The sequence below is a fragment of the Vombatus ursinus genome, unplaced genomic scaffold (genome assembly GCF_900497805.2).
Source record: "Vombatus ursinus unplaced genomic scaffold, bare-nosed wombat genome assembly UNPS02014781.1, whole genome shotgun sequence".
NCBI classification, from domain to species: Eukaryota; Metazoa; Chordata; class Mammalia; order Diprotodontia; family Vombatidae; genus Vombatus; species Vombatus ursinus.
Genome location: NW_020954559.1, coordinates 44,062,741 through 44,086,319, shown reverse-complemented (window position 1 = coordinate 44,086,319; position 23,579 = coordinate 44,062,741). Strand labels below are relative to the sequence as shown.

Genomic DNA, 23,579 nt, shown 5'->3' with positions numbered 1-23,579 from the left:
CTCTTTTTTAAAAAATCTACCTGGTGCAAGTTGTGGGTTAAAAAAAAACCCCCAACAACTCCTAAGCCCCTTTCTCCTCTTTCTTTCTCCTTTTGTATCTCTTCTAGCTCTTACTAGCTCTACCTAAAGTCAAATGGATGTGTCAGAGCAATCAAATATGTATGTTTTTTTTGAGACCTTTATCCTCGAAGGGAGGAAGCAGTAATAATTTCCATAGATGCTGTACATGGCAAGCATCTTGTTGGAGAGGGACCTTTAAGTATTTCTTTTGCATAATAATAATAATTTATATAATACGCATTTTGTGCTGGGCACTGTCCTAAGTACTTTTATTATCATATTTCATCCCAACAATCTTGAGAGGTAGATGCTATTATTACTCTCATTTTATAGATGAAGAAACTGAAGCAAACAGAGGTTAACTGACTTACTCAGTGTTGAACAGCTAGTAAGTGTAAAAGACTAGATTTGAACACGGATCTTTTTGACTCCAGGCCACTGCTGCATTCACTGTGCCACCCGGGTCAACTGCATATATGTGTGTATATGTATATACATACATATATACATGCGTGTAAAATATATACATATGTGAACATACATATATTCGTATATACACATATCTATACATATACACATGTGTATATATGTATATATTTGTTATTTAACAAATAATAAATACAGTAAGGGCTCCAGGCCTGGGGTCAGGAAGATCTAAATTCAAATCTGACCTCAGACGCTTTTTATCTGTGTGACCCTGGACAAATCACTTAACACTGCCTCAGTCTCCTCATCTGCAGAATGAACTGGAGAAGGAAATGGCAAAGCACTGCAGTATTTTGCCAAGAAAACCCAAAGTGAGATCAAGAAGAACTGAACACAACTGAAACAGCTGAACAGCAACAAAAAATCACAACAAAATCTTTTATTCTATATACCTCTTAGTCAATTATGTGTTTTTGAAGATGTGTTCTGCTTTAAGGATTGTCTGCAAAAGCTTGCCCATTCCCTTTACTTATTTTCATCATAGTTCCCTTTAATGAATCAACAGATTATTTTCATAAAGACTTTATAAAAATTAAATTGGAGCCATAGGTTTCTATGGTTATTAGTTGCTTTTGGGGAACAACAATTATATTTGTGATCTTTCCTATAATTCTGGAATATTCTTGTCTTTGGAGTATATTGTGTAATAATCCCTAAATATTTTAAAAAATTATGTCACCACCAGCATGAATTTCTTTCTATGTGTATTAAGCCTAATCACTCTTGCTGATTTCATTTACTTGAGTGCCATTTTCACTTCTTCATATGGCACAACAGGTACTTGAGTGTTAGAGATACAGCTTCAGTGGTTCCATTGGCAACAATGATGAGAACAGTTCACTATAGAAATGCTGGCAAAAGTATTCCATTTTACATTCATTTGTTATCCCCTTTCCTGGTTCATCCTTGAGATAATATGACTTAGTTGGGTCTCATGCCAAGTTTTCTGCAGACTCATTTTCAACCACCCTGATTTTTTGTTCTTGTAGAGTGATACTACTCAACACTTTTCCAAAATCTTTCTAACAATTTCCCCAAATCCTCCTTTGTAATGTTTCACCAATGAGTTTGTATTTCAAAGAGTTACCTAGAGAAGTTATGTAAAATTCAAATAGAAACAGAGCCACTATTCCAAACATAAGGATCTCTGAAGCCTGCATATTGATTTAGTTTTAAAACATAATGTTTTCTATGTTTTATTGTGTTTTTATTTATTTTGTTTAATATTTCCTTATTATATTTTAATCTGGTCCCACAGCACTATAGAGTGTTGAGTGTATTACACCTTTGGCCTAGAGCAACATGAGATTTAATGACTTGCTCGAGGTTATGCACCCAGTATGTGTCAGAAACAAGACATGAAACTAGGTCTTCCTGGTTCTGAGAGCACCTCTTTCTCTATTACTCCATGCTGTCTCTGTTTTTTTAAATAGTCTAGTGAAATCATGGGCATCTCCATGCCTGCAGAATCTCTGGCACACAGCTGCTCCATCTTTCCTCCTGGCACCCCCAGAGTCTAGCAGTCATTTTATGTAACACAAATATGTTTTATTCAATAAGAGCAAGTCCTTGGCTAAAGTTCTCTTCTGATACCTCATCATGCTATGAAGGCATGCTTGAAGCACAAGGCAGACCCTCTCAAACTGGGACATTTTTCAGCATTTGGGCCTCTTTCCTTTCTTTAGTTGCATAACTCTTGATCATTCTTCAAAGCCTAATTGAAATATCAGCATTTCCAGAGAGATTTCATTGACCCTCCTCAAGTCAGAAGGACCTTCTCCCTCTCTGAGAACTTTTCTTCAGGTCTCTCCAAAAGCACTTATGTCATACTATATTTTATAGTTGGCCAAGAGGTAGCATTGTGTGGTAGACAAAGAGGCCAACCTCTGAGAAAGAATGTCCTACATCGGCCCTGAAGTCAGGAGGACCTGAGTTCAAATTCGGCCTTGGACCAAACACTTGACACTTACTAGCTGTGTGACCCTGGGCAAGTCACTTAACCCCAATTGCCTAAAAAAAAAAAAAAAAGAATGTCCTAGATGCTAGGCTCACCTCTGATGAATACTGGCTGTGTGTGTGAGACATTTATCCTCTCAAATGCCCTTGAGATTCTCTAAGACTAGAAGTTGAAGAGCATGTGTTGATCTATATTGACAGATAGTGTCCAGATGATATCATAGGTCAATCAGTCAATAAATGTGTGTATATATGTGTATACATGTGTGCAAATATGTATGTGTATACATACATATATACGTGTGTGTGTGTGTGTATGTGTAAAATATTTTTTAGACTCGGTTTATTAGTTCATTGATATAATGAACTTCCAGTAAGGAAACTCTACCAATGCAGGCAACTTATGAGTTGGTTATATATTACAAATTCTATATTGAACTGAACTGAACTGAATTGAATTAAGAAACCTTGCCTAGGATCAAAGAGGAGCAGATAGGGATTCAGGCATGCAAGTTATTAACATTTAAAATCTTAGAGAGTTGTTTGACACATAGATAGAGTTAAGTGATTTACAGAGTGTCATACAAGTCAATATGTATTAGAGGCAGAACTTGAACCCAGATCATCCTGACTCCAAGGTCAACTTCCTACCTGCTACAATGTACCATCTCTCAGTAGTAGTAATGCCTTATGAACTAACTGAATGAACTGAGGATATTTAGCCTGAAGAAGATACTGAAGGAATGTGATAACTGTCTTCAAGGGCTCTCACAAAGAAGTAGGATTAGACTTTTTTTTTTTCTTGCCACAGATTTCACAACTAGGAACAGTTGGTGGAAGTTATGGAGAAATTCATTTAAGCTTCCTATAAAGAAAATCTTTCCAACTTACTGTTTTGGAGTAGAATGGTTTGCACATGAGTTAGTGAGCTTCCCTTCACTGGTGGTCTTCAAGCAGAGGGTATATAATCACTTGTCAGAAATCTCAAAGAGGGGATTCTTGGGTAAACACAATTTGGAGTAGATGGATGCTGAAGTGACTTTCACTCTGAGATAAGGATATCTTTGCAGCAAACTTGTAAGTAAGTAGGATACTTATTATCATCAATCATCTTTTTTGGTATTTTTTTTTTACTTTAAAATACAAAATAATAAAAAAAAAACATTGCCATATACGCGATAGACCATAAGAGAAGATTCAATATAGAACCACAAGTTTACATTTCAAGACAACTTATATAGTAAATACTACACATTGTTTTCAAAGCTGCCCAGCTTTTCTTTCCTTCCTTGTTGGTTTTGTTCTCTGCTTTGCACTTTTGACTTTATTTATTTCCATATTTTCCCCAATATTTATTCCCATTCCCTGCCCCCAAAGAAGGCTACAATTAAGCATGTATATATCCATATGTATCAATAAACATATATATATATACATATGTACATTTACACTGATACATATATATGTAAAACTGTACTGTGCTTATTTCCTGTCATTTATTTCTCTGAAAGTAGATAATATCTTCCTTTGTAAGTCCAAGTCTTTCCATGTTTTTTTAAATCACAGCATTCCTACACCACAGCAATAGTCCAACCCAATCACATCCTGAGAGATTGTTTACGAAAGTTTTTTCTTAATTTTTTTTTTGCATTCCTTCTGTTCTTGGCTATATAGATTTTATTTGCACAAGAAAATTTTAATTTAAAATAATTGAAATTATTCTTTTTACACTTAAACAATGCTCTCACCTTATAATATAGTTTAAGGTCTGATACTGCTAAATTTTAAAACTTTAATAATTTAATAAATACTTTCTTTACATCTTTATTCCCTGGTTTCTTTGGAATTTCTGATCTTTTATTCTTCCAGATGAACTTTGTCATTATTTTTTCCAACTCAGTAAAATAAATTTTTAGTAATTTAATTAAGATGACATTGAACAAATGGATTAGTTAGGTAAAATTGTCATTTTTTATTATATTGGCTTTACTTACCCATGAACAATAAATAGTACTCCAATTATTTAGATCTGAGTTTATTTGTATAAAATGTTTTATGTTTACATAGTTCCTGTGTCTGTTTTGGCAAGTTTACATTCAGGTATTTTATACTGTCTAGGTATTTTAAATGATCTAAAACTATGTTGAGTAATATTGCCGACACATATTGTAGTTTCTCTATTTTTCATTTTTGATTAAGTCTATTTTAGCTTTAACGTTTTCTGAGATCATGATTACTATCCCTGCTTTTTTTTACATACTAAATTCTACTCCTGCTCTTTATTTTATCTTTGTGTGTGTCTCTCATTTTTATAATGTTTCCTGAAAACAACATGTTGTTGAATGCAAAATTTTAATTCACTATCTATTTCCATTTTATGGGTAAATGGATCCCACTCACATTCTAAGCTATGATTACTTGTTTTGTATTTTCCTCCTTCTTGCTTTTCCTCACTATCCTTCTCACCCTATTTACCTTATCCCTTCTCACTCCTCTGCTTTACTTCTACCCACTACCTTGCCCTCCTATTCCTTAACCTACCCACCACTCTAATAGCCCTTCCCTTATCCTTTCTCCCCACCCTATCCCCTTGAGCTCTTATTTCTTTCCAAATAGGAGACCCTTTCCCAATGAGAGTAAGGTTCCAGCACTACTTGCCCTCCCAACTACTAACTTCTTATTTATCAATTTTCCCCTTTATGCCTCATTTATATGAGATAATTACTCTTACTTATATCTCCCTACATAGTTTTTTTTAGAATCATCCCATCATACTCAGCTCAGCCCATGCTTTTCTTTCAAACTACCCAAATAATGATGACAATAATAAAAATAGTGCTATTTTTTCACATATGCAAGTAAACAGGTTGATCTTATTGAGTTCCTTATACTTGGTCTTTAATGTTTACCTTATATTTCTCCTGGAAGTTATATATCAAGTTTTCCCTGAAGTTCTGGGTTTTTTTTTTGTCACAAAAGCTAAGTCTTTGAGTTCATTAAGCGTACATTTTTTTTCATTCAGGATTATACTTAATTTTGCTGAGTAAGCTACCCTTGGTTGTAACCCTAGCTCTTTTGCTCTACAGAGTATAGTATTCCAAGACCCTTGGTCTTTCAACATAGTAGCTGCTAGGTCTTGTGTAATCTTCATAATAGCTCCATGATATTTAATTTTTTTCTTATTGCTTCCAGTATTTTCTTCTTAAACTGAAAGCTTTGAAACTTAGCTATGATATTCCTGTAGATTTTCATCCTGGGATCTCTTTCAGGTGGTGATTGGTAGATTTTTTTCTATTTCTGCTTTGTCTTCTTGTTTTACAATTTCAGGGCAATACTCCTTGATAATGTCTTATAATATGGTATCACGATTCTTTTTTAATTTTCAGGTAGTCTGACTTTTTATTTTATTTTCCTCAACCTGTTTTCCAGATCAGTTGTTTTCCTGAGGAGATGCTTCACTTTCTCTTCTATTTTTTTCATTATTTTTATTTTGTTTTATGATTTCTTGGTGTTTTAGAACATCATTAGCTTCTCCTTGCTCAAATTATTTTCTTTCTTAAGTTTTTGATTCTCTATTTCAAGTTGGTTGACTTTGTTTTCATAATTTTCTTGAATTGCTCTTATTTTTTTTTCTAATTTTTCCTCAATCTTATTTAATTTTTAAGTTCTTCCAAGAAGTCTTTTTGTGCTTGGGACCATTTGATGTTTCTCATTGAAGAAAGAGGGACACTTTATTTTTTTAGCTCCATTATCTTTTTCTAAATATGAACCCAGATCTTCTGTATTCCCATAGTAACTATCTATGATTTGGTTCTTCCTCCTTTGCTTACTCATTTTTATTTATTAATTTTTTGTTTTATTTTGTTTTCAGTAGCTATTAGTGCAATCAAGTTGTAGTCTCAAGGTATGGGGAATGATGCCCCGAGCCTCAGGTCCCTCTTACTGTTATTTTCTGAGGTCTCTCTCAGGGCCCAAACTTGAGCTCTCCTTTCCACTCCTAAGCCACATCTAGGGCCCTCAGCCCCACTGTTCTGCAAAAGAGATTGCTCCCTGCAGTCCCTCTGGTGGCTGCAAACTGTCCTCTCTGTCCAGGATCTGAAACCAGAGACTCTGCTCTCTCACAAGTACCCACAGTCAACAGCATCCCTGCCCCTCACTATTGCATTCACTAGGGGTGTGCTAGGTCCTTCTCTCCTCCCCCCCAACAATGGAAGGCCACCTCAGGACCTGTCTAGTTAGCACAGCTATGCTTGACATCCCTTGACAGTGGAAGGTCCTTTAATCTTTTTCTCCTTAGCAGTCAGACCCCCACACTGTCTGTGAGACAATTACTTCTAAGGCTGAGGCTGCCTCTCAAAACAGCTGCCTCAAGGGCTTGTTGCTTGTTGATTCTGCAGAGTCAGCCAAGAGATGTTTGAACTTCACTCAGGCCTAACCTCCGGTCTTTCTTGAGTTCTTCTCAAATTGTCTTAGGAAGACAATGACTTTGCCCCACATCTATTTCTGCTGCTCTGAGGTGATATTTTGTCTTTTTTTTGTGAAGGAAATTTGGAGAACTGGAAGTTTTCTGATCCATTCTGCTATCTTCCCAGAATTCTCTCCCATCCTTTTTTTCCCCTTACAAATAAGGAAACACGCTCAGAGAGAGTAAATGACTTGAAAAAGCTAAGACATCAGCCTAATTTTTCTTACTCCTATTCTCACATCCTTTCCATTGCATGATATTGCCTCCTTTTAATAAACTTTTTGGGACTCTTTTTTATGAACAGGGCTTTTAATAAATTGTTATTTTCATAGGTGTGCATTGAAGATATGCTAGATACATCAGCCCACCTATTTGATACTTATTTCCCATGAAAGGAAGGGGAGGACCAATTGTAATGCTTGCTGTAGGGTATGAGGTTCTACCTGGAACACCCTCTAGCTAAGTCTCAAAAATAGTTTGCCATTTATTGATGGTTCATGTAAGGTAATTCATGTCAACTCTTGGTGTTCAATTGAAGAAACATTTTCTTACTCAAATTACCTTTGTTACCTGGCAGAACTTTTTCTAGATCATATCTGCCCAGGGTGGGCCTGCATCAGCTATATTTAAAATGGATGACAGTTGAAAGAGACACCAAACTTACTAATGATGACACACTTTCTACTTTTTACCACTTTTTAACTATTAAAGATCTGTATGTGTCATTTATTTTCCTAATAAACCTACAAGTTTATAGGATGATTTACATAAAGGAAACTAGCCTATGTGGTTTTATAGACAGAACACTGGATTGGGAGTCACTTGATCTTGGCTCAAGTCCTGAGGAGAAGCATGGCTAGTAGTAGAGAAAGGGCTGGATTTGGAGTTAGAAGATTTGGCTTCAATCCTGGCTTAGCCATTTATACCTGTGTGACTTTAAATAAGTCACTTCAAATTCTTTGGGTTTCAGATTTTGCATCTTTAAAATGAGGGGTTTGGAATAAGCCAGAGGTTCTTAACCTTTATGAGGAACCTTAGAATAATGTTGTCAAATGCGTAAGGTAAAATACGTAAGATTTCAAATGAAATCAATTATTCTACAATATATTTATCAAAATATTTTAAAAATTAAGTTCATGGACTCCAGATAAAAAACCTTCTGTACTAGGTAATCCTTAAGGTCCTTTACACCATTAAATCATTGATTCCATGTGATCTCATGATCTAACTATACCATTTATTTACTGTGTGACCTTTGACAAGTCACTCTCTGAACTTTGCTTTCCCCTCATGACTATTAGGAGGATCAAATGTATTTCTACAGGTTTATTATTTACTAACCTGCATGAATGCATTATAAACCTATTAAATCTATAGCACAACATAAATAAGAACCATTATTATTGTTTTCTTGGTTAACCTCACCCTAGACATTCTGTCTGAGGTGGTATAGGTCATCATTTCATGTGATCTGTGTCATGACTTTCTGAGAAATGTACTTGACAAAAACATTTTGACTTTCTGTCTTTTTTCACGTGTTGGTCAATTTAATGAAACAACTACAACTTAAATGGAATTATAAGAGCCTTTTTCAACCTGGCCAAAACAGCTTGTGAAGCAATATGCTTTAAAGATGATGACTCCCATATTAGTCTGTACAGTAGGGCAAGTGTCTTACCTTCATCCATTTTTTACCTCAAAGATAGATACCACCTGAAATCAGAAAGATGATTCTCTTTTTCAACTACCCTGCTTTAGCTTATAAAAAGCATCTCTTTTTAAAATGAAAAAGTTATACAGTTGCCTATCCCCTCACCTCTTTTTAAGGTATTTTAGTGCCCATAAATTGACATTGTTACATTTCTCAAAGCAGTCTAGGGACTGCTAGAATAAACCCACTCAGTGTATGCAGAAGGATTTCTGAAGAGGCAATGGCTTTCAATATAAGGTTTCACTTGGAGACGTATGGATGGAAAAGCAGGATTAAGACCATTCATTATACTGTAGTGTTTCTCTACTTGGAACTTTCCACCCCCACCCTCTATGCCATCCAATATGTTCTTGGGACTGATCCTCATTATAACATACTCAACAAGTTGTCATTCATACTTTATATGATGACCTCTCAGGACTGGGAACTCACCAGATCTTGAGACAACCCTTTCCATTTTTGTACAGTTGTAAATCTTAGAATGTTTTTCTTTATATTGAACAGAATTCTACCATATGTTTTACTTTTTGCTCCTACTTGTATCCCTTAAGATCAATAACATCAATTCTAACCTGTCTTCCACATAGCCCCTTAAAAACTTGAAAACTCTTATACTTACCCATCCTGAATCTTCTCTTCTTCAATTTAAAAATTTTCCAGTTCCTCCAGTTGATTTTTCTTTGTCATGATCTGCATTTTCAGTAACCTAGTCTCTCTCTTCCATACTTGCTCTGGAACTTTGTTTATGTCTTTCAGAAAATGTGTGGGAGTCATCTCCAATTATCCTGACCAAAACTCACCACTGGACCCAGATGGCTCTCGAGAAGATAGTGAGGCTGGTGACTTTGCACAGCCTTCCCTCACTGAAATCCAATTCACTTGCAAGTCATGGCATCATCTTCCTAATGTCATTTTCAAAGAGGATGAAGGACAAACAACAATACTAAAATGTGATGTCTAGAACTGAACACAATACTTTAGATGGAATGGACCAGTCCTCTAGGTTTGAAACAGAAGAAAGGCTAATCTAGGAATTTTGGTCACCATTCATTTATTAAGTACCCATTATGTGCCAGGGACCTGGTGGTCAGAGTTTAAAGGATAATACTTGAGTTAGAGTTTAGGCAGATATGAGGAAAGCAGTTCTAAAGAAAGGGGAATAAGAGGGTTCCCAAAGGGACCTTGCCCCTCCATAGACCAAAATCAAGTTTAGTTTCTCTTTCAACTATCATCCATTTTGATGATCATCCATGGCTGATGCAGGCCCACCCTGGACAGATATGATCTAGAAAAAGTTTTGCCAGGTTAGAAAGATAATTTGAGTAAGAAAATATTTCTTAAATTGAACATCAAGAATTTGACATGAATTACCTTACACGAATTATCAATAAATGGCAAACTATTTTTGAGACTTAACTAGAGGGTGTTCCAGGTAGACCTTCATACCCTGTAGCAAGGAAGTCTCAAGGAGTCTCACCTCAGAATAAAGGGTAAAAAGTAATGGTGAATTATCAAGAATGGACAATGATTGTTCTGCATCGGTCATCTGTATTGGCTATGTAACCAATAGGTGCTGCTGAGCAGCAGATTACTGAGGAACACTTTCCTCCATCTCCTGCCCTTATAGGAATAAGAAGGGCTGAATCCTCCCAGACCAACATAACTTCTCCCACTGGCTAAGCTTTGAGTAAAGTCTTGCCTTTGGCCACTGCCCTTTCCTTTTCACAACACTCCCTGAAAACATTGGTCTTCCCTTACACCAGAGGGAGAGGGGAAGGGAAAGAGAGAGGTGTGGAGATAGCCCAGCCCAGGTTAAATCATCCCAACTTGCTTCAGATAAAGAAATAAGCTTTTCTCTGAAAATTTAGGATGTGTAAAATAAAGATGACTAATTTTTTTTAAATCACAAAAGTTCAGAATCTCCAGATCAGAGTGACTTCAGGTCACCACAGCATAATTGAAGATCTCCAACCTGCTAAATTCTGGGTATCAAAATAGTCATTAGTCTCTTTTCCTCCCACTCCCCAACCTACCCACACTCCCTATATGCCAAGATATGCACCCAGAACATAATTAAGATTGGATCTTAATTTTAAGAGCAAGCACATTTTAAAATACTATCCAAACAGCAAGAAAGCAATTTAATAGAACATAAAACATTTAGGAGTAACAAAGCCTCCCAAGCAGCATCAAGCAGAGAGAGAAAAAAAAGTAAAGAAATTCACCAGGTTTCAGCAGCCTCCCAGGGTAAACACAGTCTATCAGTTCCCAAGTAAATCCTTTCCACTAGGTGAGCGTGGATCAAGGGAAGGCTGCAGATGCTCAATGCTGTTGGTTAATCTCTATGTTTAGCATCCTCCATTTCTGCTTCAGCTACTACTTTGACTATTGCTACAGTGCCATCTACTCCTTTCACAGTCTTGTTCCAATGCTTGTAGCAGAACAGTTCTGTCTGGTCTAGTCTAAACCAAGTTCTGTATCTTTATGGACTAAAAAGACTACACTATCTCCTCAACACTCTGGACTGCTTTCCATAAGGGTCTATATAAACATTTCTGGAGAGTCCCTCTGCCTGCTGAGATCTATCTCCAAGAAACCACTTCAGTTGTATTGCAGTAGGCATAGTGAAGGAGTGATATCATCATAAAAATGATAGAGGCCACAGTAGAAATTTCGGGGTTATGATCTTTGGAAGAGAAATATTCCATCATGCTTTTTTTTTGGCACACATATTGTAGCAGTAGAAATATGCAGAAAGAAAAGTAGCAGCAAGTACCTATTTGGGGAAGGCTGTTTGGAGACTACCCTTGCCTACTGAGTCTCAACAGTGGTAACATGGAAGTTCAGATCATTCAAAGAGCATGTTCTGTCTGGACACAAGGTTTCCACCCACCTGTTGTTTGCCTTTCAAGTCTAGGAGCATTATTTCTATTGGGGCATAGGGGCAAAATATTGCAGGTACACAGAGAAGAAAACATAAGGGAATTTGAGGATGGTTACCAACTGGGGAAATCAAAGAAGTCTTCACCAAGAAGTTGGTACTAGAAGTTGGAACTTGGAAAAAACAGAATGATTCTGAGAGGTGAAGATGAAGAGGCAAAACATTGTAGGGACAGGGTCCAGATTCTGTAATTGGCCAGAGGAAGTAGCTATAGATTTCAAATTTGATTGGAAAATATTGTTTATGAAAAGGAATAATAAATATCTGGAAAGTTGGGTTGGTGTGAGATTTAAGCTTTTTTTAAAAAAATATGTTTATTTCATTAAATATTTCTGAAATACATTAAAAATTTTTAACATTCATTTAAAAAAATTATGAGTTCCAAATTTTCTCTCCCTCATCCACCCCTGCCCCACCCCTTGAAAAGACAAGCAATATAATATTGATTATATATTTGAAGTCACGCAAAGAATATTTCCATGTTAGTCATGTTGTAAAAGAAAAGACACACACACACACACACACACACACACACACAGAGACATAAACATACAACATCAAAAACCAAGTGAAAAAAGTTGCTTCAGTCTGCACTCTGAGTTCATCAGTTCTCTTTTTGGAGGTGGATAGCATTTTTCATCATGGCTTTCTTGCAATTGTCTTGAATCACTGTCTTGATCAGAGTAGCTAAGTCTTTCATAGTTGCTCATCCTTATAATACTGCTGTTACTGTGTATGATGCTTTCCTGGTACTGCTCACTTCACTTTGCATCAGTTCATATAAAACTTCCTAGGTTTTTCTGAAACCATCCTGATCATCATTTCTTATAGACACAATAGCATTCTGTAACAATCATATACCACAACTTGTTTAGTAGTTCCCTAATAGATGGGCATCCCCCCAATTTCCAATTCTTTGTCACCACAAAAAGTTGCTATAGTTTTCCCTTTTCTTTGGTCCACTTGGGATACAGACCTAGGAGTGGTATTGATGGGTCAAAGGGCATGCAGAGTGTAGTTCCAAATTGTTCTCCAGAATGATTAGATCAGTTCACAACTCCACCAATATTACATATGTGTCCCAATTTTCCCACATCTCCTCAAGCATTTATTATCTCAGAGTTGCTTTAATGTGCATTTCTCTAATCTGTAGTGATTTAGAGCATTTTTATGTGCCTATCCATAGCTTTGATTTATTCTTCTGAAAACAGTCCATTTATATCCTTTGACCATTTATCAATTGATCTTATTTTTATAAATCTGGCTCAATTCTCTGTATATTTGAGAAAATAGGCCTTTATCAGAGAAACTCACTATAATTTTTTCCCTTAGTTTCTTGCTTTCCATTTAATTTTTGCTGTATTAGTTTTGTTTGTGCAAAACCTTTTTAATTTTATGTAATTAAAATTATCATTTTATTTCCCATCATGCTCTCTATCTTTTGTTTAATCATAAACTCTTCCCTTATCCATAGATGTGACTGATGAATTTTTCCATTCTTTCCTAATTTACTTATGATACTTTGATCATGCCTAAATAATTCATCCATTTTAATTTTATTTTGGTATACAGTGTGAGATGTTGGTCTATACCTAGTTTCTGCCAAAATGTTTTCCAGTTTTTCTAGCAGTGTTTGTCAAATATCGAGTTCTTATTCCAAGAGCTTGGATCTTTAGGTTTATCAAACACAAGGTTACTATGGTCATTTACTACTGTGCATTGTGTACCTAATCTACTCCACTGATCCACCACTCTATTTCTTAGCCAGTACCAGATGTTTTGATGATTACTACTTTATAATATAGTTTGAAATCTGGCATTCCTAGGCTGCCTTCCTTCACATTTTTCCCCATTGATTCCCTTGATAGTTCTGACCTTTTGCTCTTCTAGATTAATTTTATTATTTTTTTCTAGCTTTATAAAATAATTTTTGGTAGTTTGATTGTTATAGCAATGAATACATAAATTAATTTAGGTAGAATTATCATTTTTATTTTATTGACTTGGCCTGTCCATGAACAATTAGTATTCTTCCAATTGCTTAGATCTGATTTTATTTGTGTGAAAACTGTTTTGTAATTGGGCTCTTATATCTCCTGGGTTTGTCTTGGCAGATAGACTCCTAAGTATGTTATATTGTCTACCACTATTTTAAATGGTATTTCTCTTTCTATCTCTTCCTGCTAGGTTTTGTTGGTAACATATGGAAATGCTGATGATCTATATGGGTTTATTTTATATTTTGTAACTTTGCTAAAGTTGTCAAATATTTCAACTAGCTTTTTAGTTGATTCTCTAGGATTCTTTAAGTATGCTGCCATATCATCTGCACACAGTGACAGTTTTGTTTCCTCATGGTCTATTCTGATTCCTTCATTTTTTTTTCTCTTTTTGCTGTAGCTAGCATTCTAGTGCAATATGAATAATAGTGGTAATAATGGGCAGTCTTGCTTCACTGCTGATCTTTTTGGGAAGGCCTTTAGCTTTTCCCCATTACAGATAATACTTGATGATGGTTTTAAAAAAGCTACATTTATTATTTTTCTCTCTAGTGTTTTTAATAGGAATAGGTATTGTATTTTGTAAAAAAAAATATTTTCTGCATATTGAGATAATCCGATGATTTCTGTTGGTTTTGTTATTGATATGGTCAATTGGGCTGATAATTTTCTTTATATCAAACCAGCCCTGCATTCCTGATATAATTCTCACCTGATCATAGTGTATGATCTTTGTGATATATTGCTGTAATCTTCTTGCTAGTATTTTATTTAAAATTTTTTTCATCCATATTTGTTACAGAAAATAGTCTATAGTTTTTTCTTTCTCTCTTTTATCTCTTTCTGATTTAGGTATCAGCACTATATTTGTATCATAAAAGAAATATGGAAGGACTCCTGCTTTACCTATTTTTCCAAATAGTTTATATAGTATTGGAATTAATTGTTCTTTAATTGTTTGGTAGAATTAATTTGTGAACCCATCTGGCCCTGGGGATTTTTCCTTAGGGAATTCATTGATGTCTTATTCAATTTGTTTTTCTAAAATGGAGTTATTTATTCTCTTTCATCTTCTGTTAATCTGAGCAATTTATATTATTTGTAAATATTTATCCATTTTTCTTAGATTGTCAGATTTCCTAGCATATAATTGGGCAAAATAGCTCCTAAAATTGTTTTAATTTTCTCTTCATTTGTAGTGAATTCACCCTTGTCATCTCTAATAGTAGCAATTTGGTTTTCTTCTTTCTTTTTTTAAATCAAATTAGCCAATAGTTTATTTTTTTCCATAAATCTAGCTTTTAGTTTTATTTATTAACTTAATAGTTTTCTTACTTTTAATTTTATTAATTTCCCTTTTGATTTTTTGTTCCAAATTTTCTGACTCAAGTCTAAATCTCATTCACCAATCACGGGGCCTTATATTCATTCATGAATGTATGAGAACTTAGTTTCCAAAATTACTTGTGCCATTATACCTAAGGAAATGCCCCCATAATGTCATTTGCCTTTCATTTGGGATAATGAGTTATAGTCCCCATCCACCAAAAACAACAACAACCAAAAAAAAAAGACAAATAAAAAAAAAACCACACACATTTCAATCTTTAGAAAAGGACTTAAGTACAATAATTAATTTTTTAAAAACTGTATACACTTCACTACATTCAAATTAAGGCCTTTGAATGAGAGATGATAGTTCCAACTCAATTAAGCCATTCTTTTTACACTCCATTTGTGGAAGCCCTGTGGGATTTGGAGTCATTTGTGTACTAGGGTTTAAATCTATGGGGAGGGAGAAGCATTCACAGGTTTATTACCAAAGAGTTTTATTCGCCTATTCTCCTTTCCCTCCAATCCTACCTAATAGTCCTGACCTCTAATAAACATCATAAGGTTCAAATCTCATGGTTCTTTGTTATATGACCTGGAAAGAGAGAGAAAAGAGAGGAAGAATGGAAGCAAGAAGTGTCATAATTGACGTGGTGGAGGAAGGATCCAGATCCATAGCTTCTTCATAGATGGGTACCTAACCTGAAACTTACTCGTGGAAAGTTGCTTTGAGGACTCTGAAAACATAAGTAAATTGCCCGTAATCAAATAATCGAAACAGCACTAGAGGTCTTTCTGATGTTGAGATCACTACATCAGACTGCCTTTTAGATTCATCAGTAATGAAATTAATACCAAGCTAATGTTTTGTTTTTCTTACCTCACTGAGGAAACTCTGATTCACTAGGTCAGCTTTGTTTTCAAACTAATTTGGCCAGAGAGCACGTTGAGTTTGAAATACATTGACAGAAGCCATAAATACTCATGGGAGAAGTCTGGGGAGTCTTCAGGTATGGAATTCTCTTCCTCCCAAGCCTCCTCTCTGAAAGAGGAGGCCACAGAAAAAAAATTCTACGTGTATAAGTATTTTTAAGAATGCAGTTTCAGAAATAATATTTTTTCAAAAAAATGTGTTCCTAGCATCAACATTTCCTCAAGGAAAGAACTGTAGAGCTCTGTGAAATACAGTTTGGGAAACACTGCTCTATGTCATGAATGTAGGACTGGGGATGGGAGACCTGAGTTTGAGTTACAGTTCTGTCACTTATAAGCCAAATGACCTTGATCAAGTTACTTAATGGTTATTGAGCCTCAGTTGGACCAGATCAAGAGTTCTTTACACGTGGTCTGGGAACTTTAAAAAATATATTTTGTTAATTACATTTTAATAAAAATGGTTTGCTTTGTAATCCTATGCATTTTATTTTATTAATTTAAAAATATTATTCTGAGAAAAGGTTTCACAGGCTTTAACAGACTGCCAATGGAGTCCATAACACAAAAAAAGGTTAAGATCCCATGGCTAGATGATCTTTAAGGCCCTTTCCTGTTCTGACATACTAAGATTCATTTAGTAGCCTAATAGTCCAAAAGACTCTCAGGCTTTTCTCCTAGTTCTGTATTATATTAACTCATGGCATGTATATTTCTTTCTAGAATTTTATTGTGAGTACTAGAAGCCTCTTTGGAATAGAACTTTGATTGTTCAGTCTTTTATGTTGTTGCTTTATGAAGGTGTTAAAAATGCCCCTTTAAAAGCCACGACTGGCAAATTGTTTAGTTAAATTGTGCGTGGCAGGCTCCTATGAATTCTTCGCACCCATTACAGTTTCCCTGTAATGTGCCATCATCCTTGAGAGATTACACTTTAGATACTTGAAGTGTTTATCCAGAATGATGCAGCCCGATTATATGGTCCACTTGGAAGCAAACATCCCCAGCAGCAACATACCCAGTCTGTGATCAAATACATAGGGAGATATGCTGATTGTAACATCCCCTTCATTTCCACATAATAACAGTAAATGTTTAAGGGGCTGCTAAACAATAAAAAGGCTCTTTTCAAATGAAGCCCATTTTCTTGAATGTTGTGATTGGATGGTTGGATTATAGCTATTACATTTTATAAATGGGAAGACCAAATATTGCTGTGGGGCAGTTAAAGTCAATAGAATATTTTAGGGGCAGAGACCTAAGACTTGGTGACTGAAAGGAAGAATATCACAAAACATATAATGGCATTTTGGACTTCTCTTAAAAGCGTACGGAGCCTCTGAGAATGAGGGGAACAAGGGAACATTTTGAGAGGCTCTTTCTTGATTTCTTGGATGAACCTAATGAAAATATCAAAATCCATCACACACAAATATCATTATCCTGAAGCCATCTTTATCACTGTTTAGTTCTGAGCTCTAAGAAGACTTCCTTTGCTATTTCCTTAATTAGTAATTTTATTGCAAATCCATATAGGAAAATTAGAGCTTAGGAGGCTCCCTCTCCTAATGAAGATCATCAACTGTGTTCCACAATTTGCAGTGTTAGAAAGCTACCTGGACCACTGAGAAATTTAGTAATTTACTGAAGGTAACATAGCCATGATGTGTCAAAGACAGGACTTAAAACATAGGTTTTCCTGATGTAGATGCCCTTCCTCTGGCCACTATGCCATACTTCCTCTCTGCATGTTTATATTCCTCTAATTAGTATCTATGGGAAGGTTTTTATGTTCTTGTCTTTAACTAATATCCAAAGGTATCAGAAATGAATGCAATTAGCTGACATTAGGAATTTGTGAGCTCTAGCAACCCTATCTTGAACTTCAACTTCATGAAAGGGCAGTTTTTGTATTATGTGTGGTATGGTAGAAAGAACAATAGATTTTAGAGAGAAGAAATCTGGGTAGGTTAAAATTCTGACCTTGACATTTGTTATAGGTGTGACTTTGGTAGAGTCATAGATGGCTCCTAGTTAGATTTATAGATGACAGAAAGTGGATGTAGCTATCATTTTGTGTTGGAAATAGGATCCAAAGAGGTTTAGAATGGTTGAGAAAATATAAAATGTCAATTAATTGATATGGGAAAAGTCTTAGTCTTGAATTTAATTTAATTATAGGGACAAAATGAGGAAGGCAATAGTTCATATTTAAAAACTTTGCATACAATTAAAGACATCCCATTTTGATCAGGACATTGACTGAGAAAATTCGTGCAAGTATGTAATTACGATAGGGAGGACTGGATTCCATGTCAAAGGAGAATCAGTAGAAGAAACTGGGAGGGGGCCATTGCCTGTGAAGAAAGGTTTCAAGGAGGTAGAAATGAGAACTATTTTCAAGTATTTGTCCTGTGAAAGAGAAATTCAACCTGTTCTTCTTGGTCCCTGAGGGCAGAACTAAAATAACTGAGTGGAAGACACAAGGAGGTAGATTTAATTTGATGTAAGAAAAACTGCTTAAATGAAACTGTCCAAAAATGGAGAAGACAACCTTGGGAAGTAGTGAATTCCTCATTGCTGTGAGTCACTGCATTATATATTTAAAGCTGGAAGGGACCTTTGAGATAATTAAATATGATTCTTCCATTTTATAAATCAAGAAGCAGAGACTGCACAAGGAGTAAGATACAGAGCTAGAATTTAAGTTTCCTCAACTTTAAGTTAAGCAGTCCTTCCACTGTCCCACATGGCTTTCCTCTTGAAACTGAGCATGGGGACCACTTTTCAAAGATGTTGAATGATCTTATAGAGAGAATTTTTGTTCAAGTACTGAATGGAATAGGATTCATTTGTTTAGTTTGTAATAAATTGTTAAATAATTATGTGAAGAAAATTATATCAAATATTATTTTTAAGCTATAATGGAGCTGAGAAATAATCTAGTCCATCCTTTCTTTTTTTTAGATGGGGAAACATAGATTTAAGAGATTTAACCAGTCACACAGCTAGTTTATAGTCAGAACCTACCATTCCAACTCTATTTCCATTACAGCAGGTTGCCTTAGATGTGGTTAGGACTTTATATAATTCCTTACTACAAAGTGATGATACATGTCATCATTTATTAGAGAACATTTCTAAAGTAGAGAAGATTCTGCTTTTAGACTGTGGTTAAATGATTACTTATTTAGTGAAAAATTCTGCTATGGTATATCTAATCTTTTGTATTTTGTGTGATATTTTATAGGTTTTATTGAAGTGCTCTCATTTTGTATGACTATAAGAAAAAATAACAAGTACTATACATCTTTCAAAAAATAGTTTAATCTGGGTGTGGTGGCACACATCCCAGCTCTTTGAAAGGTGGATCTCTTGAACTGGGGGGTTCTGAACTGCAGATGGGCAATGTTAATCAGATATCTGTATGAAGTTCAACAACGATATGGTGAGCTTCAGGGAGTGGAGGCCACCAGAATGCCTATGGAAGGATGAATCAGACCAGGTGGGAAACACAGTAGGACAAATTCCTGTGCCAATTAATAATGGGAACAGTGTGTGAATAGGCCCTGTACTTCTAGCCTGAAGGAGATGGGGAGACCTAGTTTTGAAAAAAAAAGTTTTGATATAGCAAATTATAAGAGAAAACAGATGAGTTGATTATAAAAATAATTTTTTTCAGAGCCAAATTCAAGACCAAGATTGATGTGTGTATCTAAACTATAAATCGGAGTGTGTATATGTGTGATATTAAATATTTCTGATGCATATTTGACAGTCAAAATGCATAAGGAACTGAAATGCATTCATAAGAATTTGAGCCATTCATCCTTAATTAAGAATTTAATGGATATGGAATAGTTTTGACTATTAACTTTAACAATAATCACATAACAATAACAATTAAGCTTAACAATAACCACGTGAAAAAAGGTTCATAATTTCAGAGAAATGAAAATTTTAAATAAAGGAGATAATACACCTGACAATCATCAAATTTGCAAAGATGATAAAATTAAGTATTGGTGCACTTGTGGCAGAAGAGGCATGGTATTATTCTGCTAGTAAAGTTGCGAGTTGGTCAAATGGTATTCTATAATAAGAATTGAAATAATGGGCATATTCTTTGAGCCAATGACCCTAAAGTTGTCATTTGAAGTTTTAAATAAAAAAAAAATAGCTTCAAGTGTCTTGGGAAAGATAATATCCTTTTAAAAGTTTAAATTAGATGTTGCAAGATACTTGAAAAGAGTCATTCACCCATCATCATGATTTTAGAACATTCCATCTAAATACTGCTTTTGTTGAACATTACTTTTACTCTGTGATTTCAGAGAAATCACACTATCATTGTCTCTTTTAGGGGAAGTAGAATGAACTTAACTGAATTGATCGCTTCTGCTAATTGAAAACTTCTAATATCTTTTATCCATAAACACCCAACACTGTATCGTTTTAAGTTAAATTTTTTTCACTGTATCTTTACTAAGTGGTTGGTTATGAAATATTTTTTTTCCTCACCCAGGTTGGGAAAATCAGGAAGACTGCTGCTCGGAAAAGAGAATATCATGTCCTCTTCATGGTGGTCATGGCTGTCATTTGCTACCTAATTTGCTGGGTACCATATGGGATGATTGCATTACTTGCTACATTTGGCCCCCCAGGAGTGGTGTCACCGGTGGCCAATATTGTACCATCAATTTTGGCAAAGAGCAGCACTGTATGCAACCCAATCATCTATATACTTATGAACAAACAGGTAAAGCTCAAAGTAATTACTTCTTTAAACCCAAATGAGCATCTCAAAATGTCTTAACTGCTTGGTCATTAAGTATCTAAGGTTTACTCCCCATATACACCCTTTTTGCCAAGCCCATGAAAATAGAGTGGCAATAAAATAATAGAAATCATTAAGACCTTCAGTTTGCAATGACATAAATTTGGGAGACAAGCAAAGGCTACTTTAATCTAAATGAGATATTTTCAGGTGAGTGAGGAGTCTATCCATGATCATTTTTATGAAGCATATAATAGCACAGAATTTCCTAGGGCCAGGATTTTTCTGCACAGGTGTAGGAGTCTGTTTCATAGACATTTTCATTGAATTGTTGAGTTTTACAACCAGAAGAGGTCCTAGAAATCATCTACTCATCAGAAAATCATTAATCTGGGATTAGAAGGAACCAAGGTCATTTAATTAAACCCCTTCTTTTCATAGAAAAGGAAACTGAGGCCCAGAGAGAAGCCACTTGTCTAAGGCCACACAGATAGTTAACAACTGAACCAAGACTCTAATCCAGGTTTTCCTACTCTGGTATTCTTCCTATCACAACACCATTTCCTCTCTATATCTTTTTTATATTTTAAATTTAACGCCAAATAAAATGAAAATATTCATATGCAAAGGAGAACTATCAATCAGTCTATAAGTATTTATTAAGTACTTGCTATGTTCTAAGCAAAGGTAAAAACAGTCCCCAATCTTGGGAGTTCAATTTCTAATAAGGGAGACAACATACAAACAAACAGGTACATAAAAGATATATATGGAATAGAAAAAGGGTAGCCTCAGGAAGCAGTCATTGTTTGCAAGGAGGATGGAAGAAGCTTCCTGTAGAAGATGGTATTTGAGTTGAGTTTTGAAGGAAGGTGGTGGTGGTGGTGAGGAAAAAGAATATTATTGGCACGAGGAGACCATCAGTGCAAAGAAAGAGAAAGAATGTTGTGTTCAAGGAACTGAAAGTAGACAATATAGTTGGATAATAGACTTCATAGAGAGTAATATAGTGAAAGAAGACTGGAAAGGTAGGCAGGAGCTACGTGATTAAGGGCCATAAGTGACAGAGAGAGAAGTTAACCTAGAGGTTGAATTGAGTTTATTGTGTAAGGATGTAACATGCGCAGACCTGAGTCTTAGGAAAATCACTTTTACAGCTGAGCAGAGGAAGGATTGGAGTGGTGGGAGATTTCAGGCAGGAAAACCAAAAATATAGTCCAGGAAAGAAAAAGAGGATTGTTTGTGCAGCCATAAATCTATATCATATATAGCTTGCTTCTCCCTCTAAGGATATAACAAATTCAATAATTTTTAAAGTCATTCTGTTTATCTGTATTTCCTATTGGCTTTCCTTCTGTTCCATCCTGTGCATTTTAAAATTGCTTCAATTGCCTTATCTCATATATATATATATATGTGTGTGTGTGTGTGTGTGTACATACATGCATGTATATACACACATGTATATACACATATACATACATATACACATATATACATATACATACATATACATATATACATATGCGTGTGTGTATATACACACATATATACACACACATATACATTCACACACGTATATGAAAGTTTGGAAACCCTATTGCTAACTTCTTTCCTTAAATTGAGAGAAACAAAAATAAAAACATTTTATCAAATATGCATAGTCAAACAAGATGAATTCTCATATTGCCCATGTCTGAACATTTATGTCTCATTATATAGAATTTGTCCCTTTATGGTCAGGAAATGGGTAGCATGTTTCTTCATTGGTCTTTTGGCTGGTCATTGCAGTATCAGAGTTCTTAAGTCTTTCAAAGTTGTTTTCCTTTGCAATGTTTTTACTATTGCTGAAATTCTTTTCTAGATTTTGCTTATTTCACCACCATCCTCCCATTACCCCAGGTGTCATTCTTGACTGTTCACTACTCACCTCCTATATGCAATCTGTTGCCAAGAGCTGCTAGTTTCACCTTTGCAACATTTCTTAAACATGTTCCCTGCCACCACCATGATGCAGGCTTCATCTCCTCAAGGACTACTGCAGCAGCCTGATTGGTTTGTCTGCCACAAATTTCTATTCATTCCGGTCATTGCTCCACTCTTCCATCAAAGCTCGGATCCAATCATGTCACTTCCCTCTCTCCACAAACTCCAATGATTCTTTATCACCTCTAGGATCAAATATAAAATCATCTGTTTGGCATTCAAAGTCCCTCCCCACTTTTAACATAGCACCCTCTACTTTTCTACATCTTATACCTCAAAGCCCACAACTCACATGTACTCTTTGATCCAGAAACACTGGTTTCTGTGCTGTTCATTGAACAAGACACTCTATCTCCCAATTCTGGGCATATTCACTAACTTGCCCTCATACCTGGAAAGCTCTCATCCTCATTTCTGCCTTCTGGATTCACTGGCTTATTTTAAATGTCAGATAAAATCCCATCTTCTATAGAAAGCCCTTTCCAATCTCTCTTAATTCTAGTGCCTTCCCTCTGTTGGTTGTTTCCCCAATTTTTCTTGTATATGGCTTATTTGTACACAGAGAGGTGGGGAAGGGAATAAGCATTATATGGCACTTGCCATGTGCCAGGCATTGTGCTGAGCACTTTATGAACATTATCTCATTTGATCTTCACAACAACCCTATGAGGTACTGTTATTATCGTCATTTTAGAATTGAGGAAACTGAGGCAAACAGAGGTTAAGTTACTTGCACAGGGTCACATAGCCAGTGATTGTCCAAGGTGGGATTTGAAGTTAGGTCCTCATTACTGCAGGCCTAGAACCCTATCCATTGTACTACCTAGCTGCTTGTGTAGTCATTTGCATGTTGTCTCCCTAAAAAGATTGTGAGTTTCTTAATGGCAGGAATTGTTTTATTTTGTTTTGTTTTGTTTTGTTTTTGCTTTTTT

General features: G+C 35.4%; 1 protein-coding gene across 1 annotated transcript in view; it reads left to right on the top strand.

The window, feature by feature from the left end:
* LOC114046340 (vertebrate ancient opsin-like) overlaps nt 1–23,579 on the top strand; it is a 234,071-nt gene that overhangs the window by 143,309 nt on the left and 67,183 nt on the right. The window contains exon 3 of the mRNA XM_027866646.1: nt 20,410–20,643. Coding sequence (XP_027722447.1) covers nt 20,410–20,643 — 234 coding nt within the window. The remainder of the gene's footprint in view (nt 1–20,409; nt 20,644–23,579) is intronic.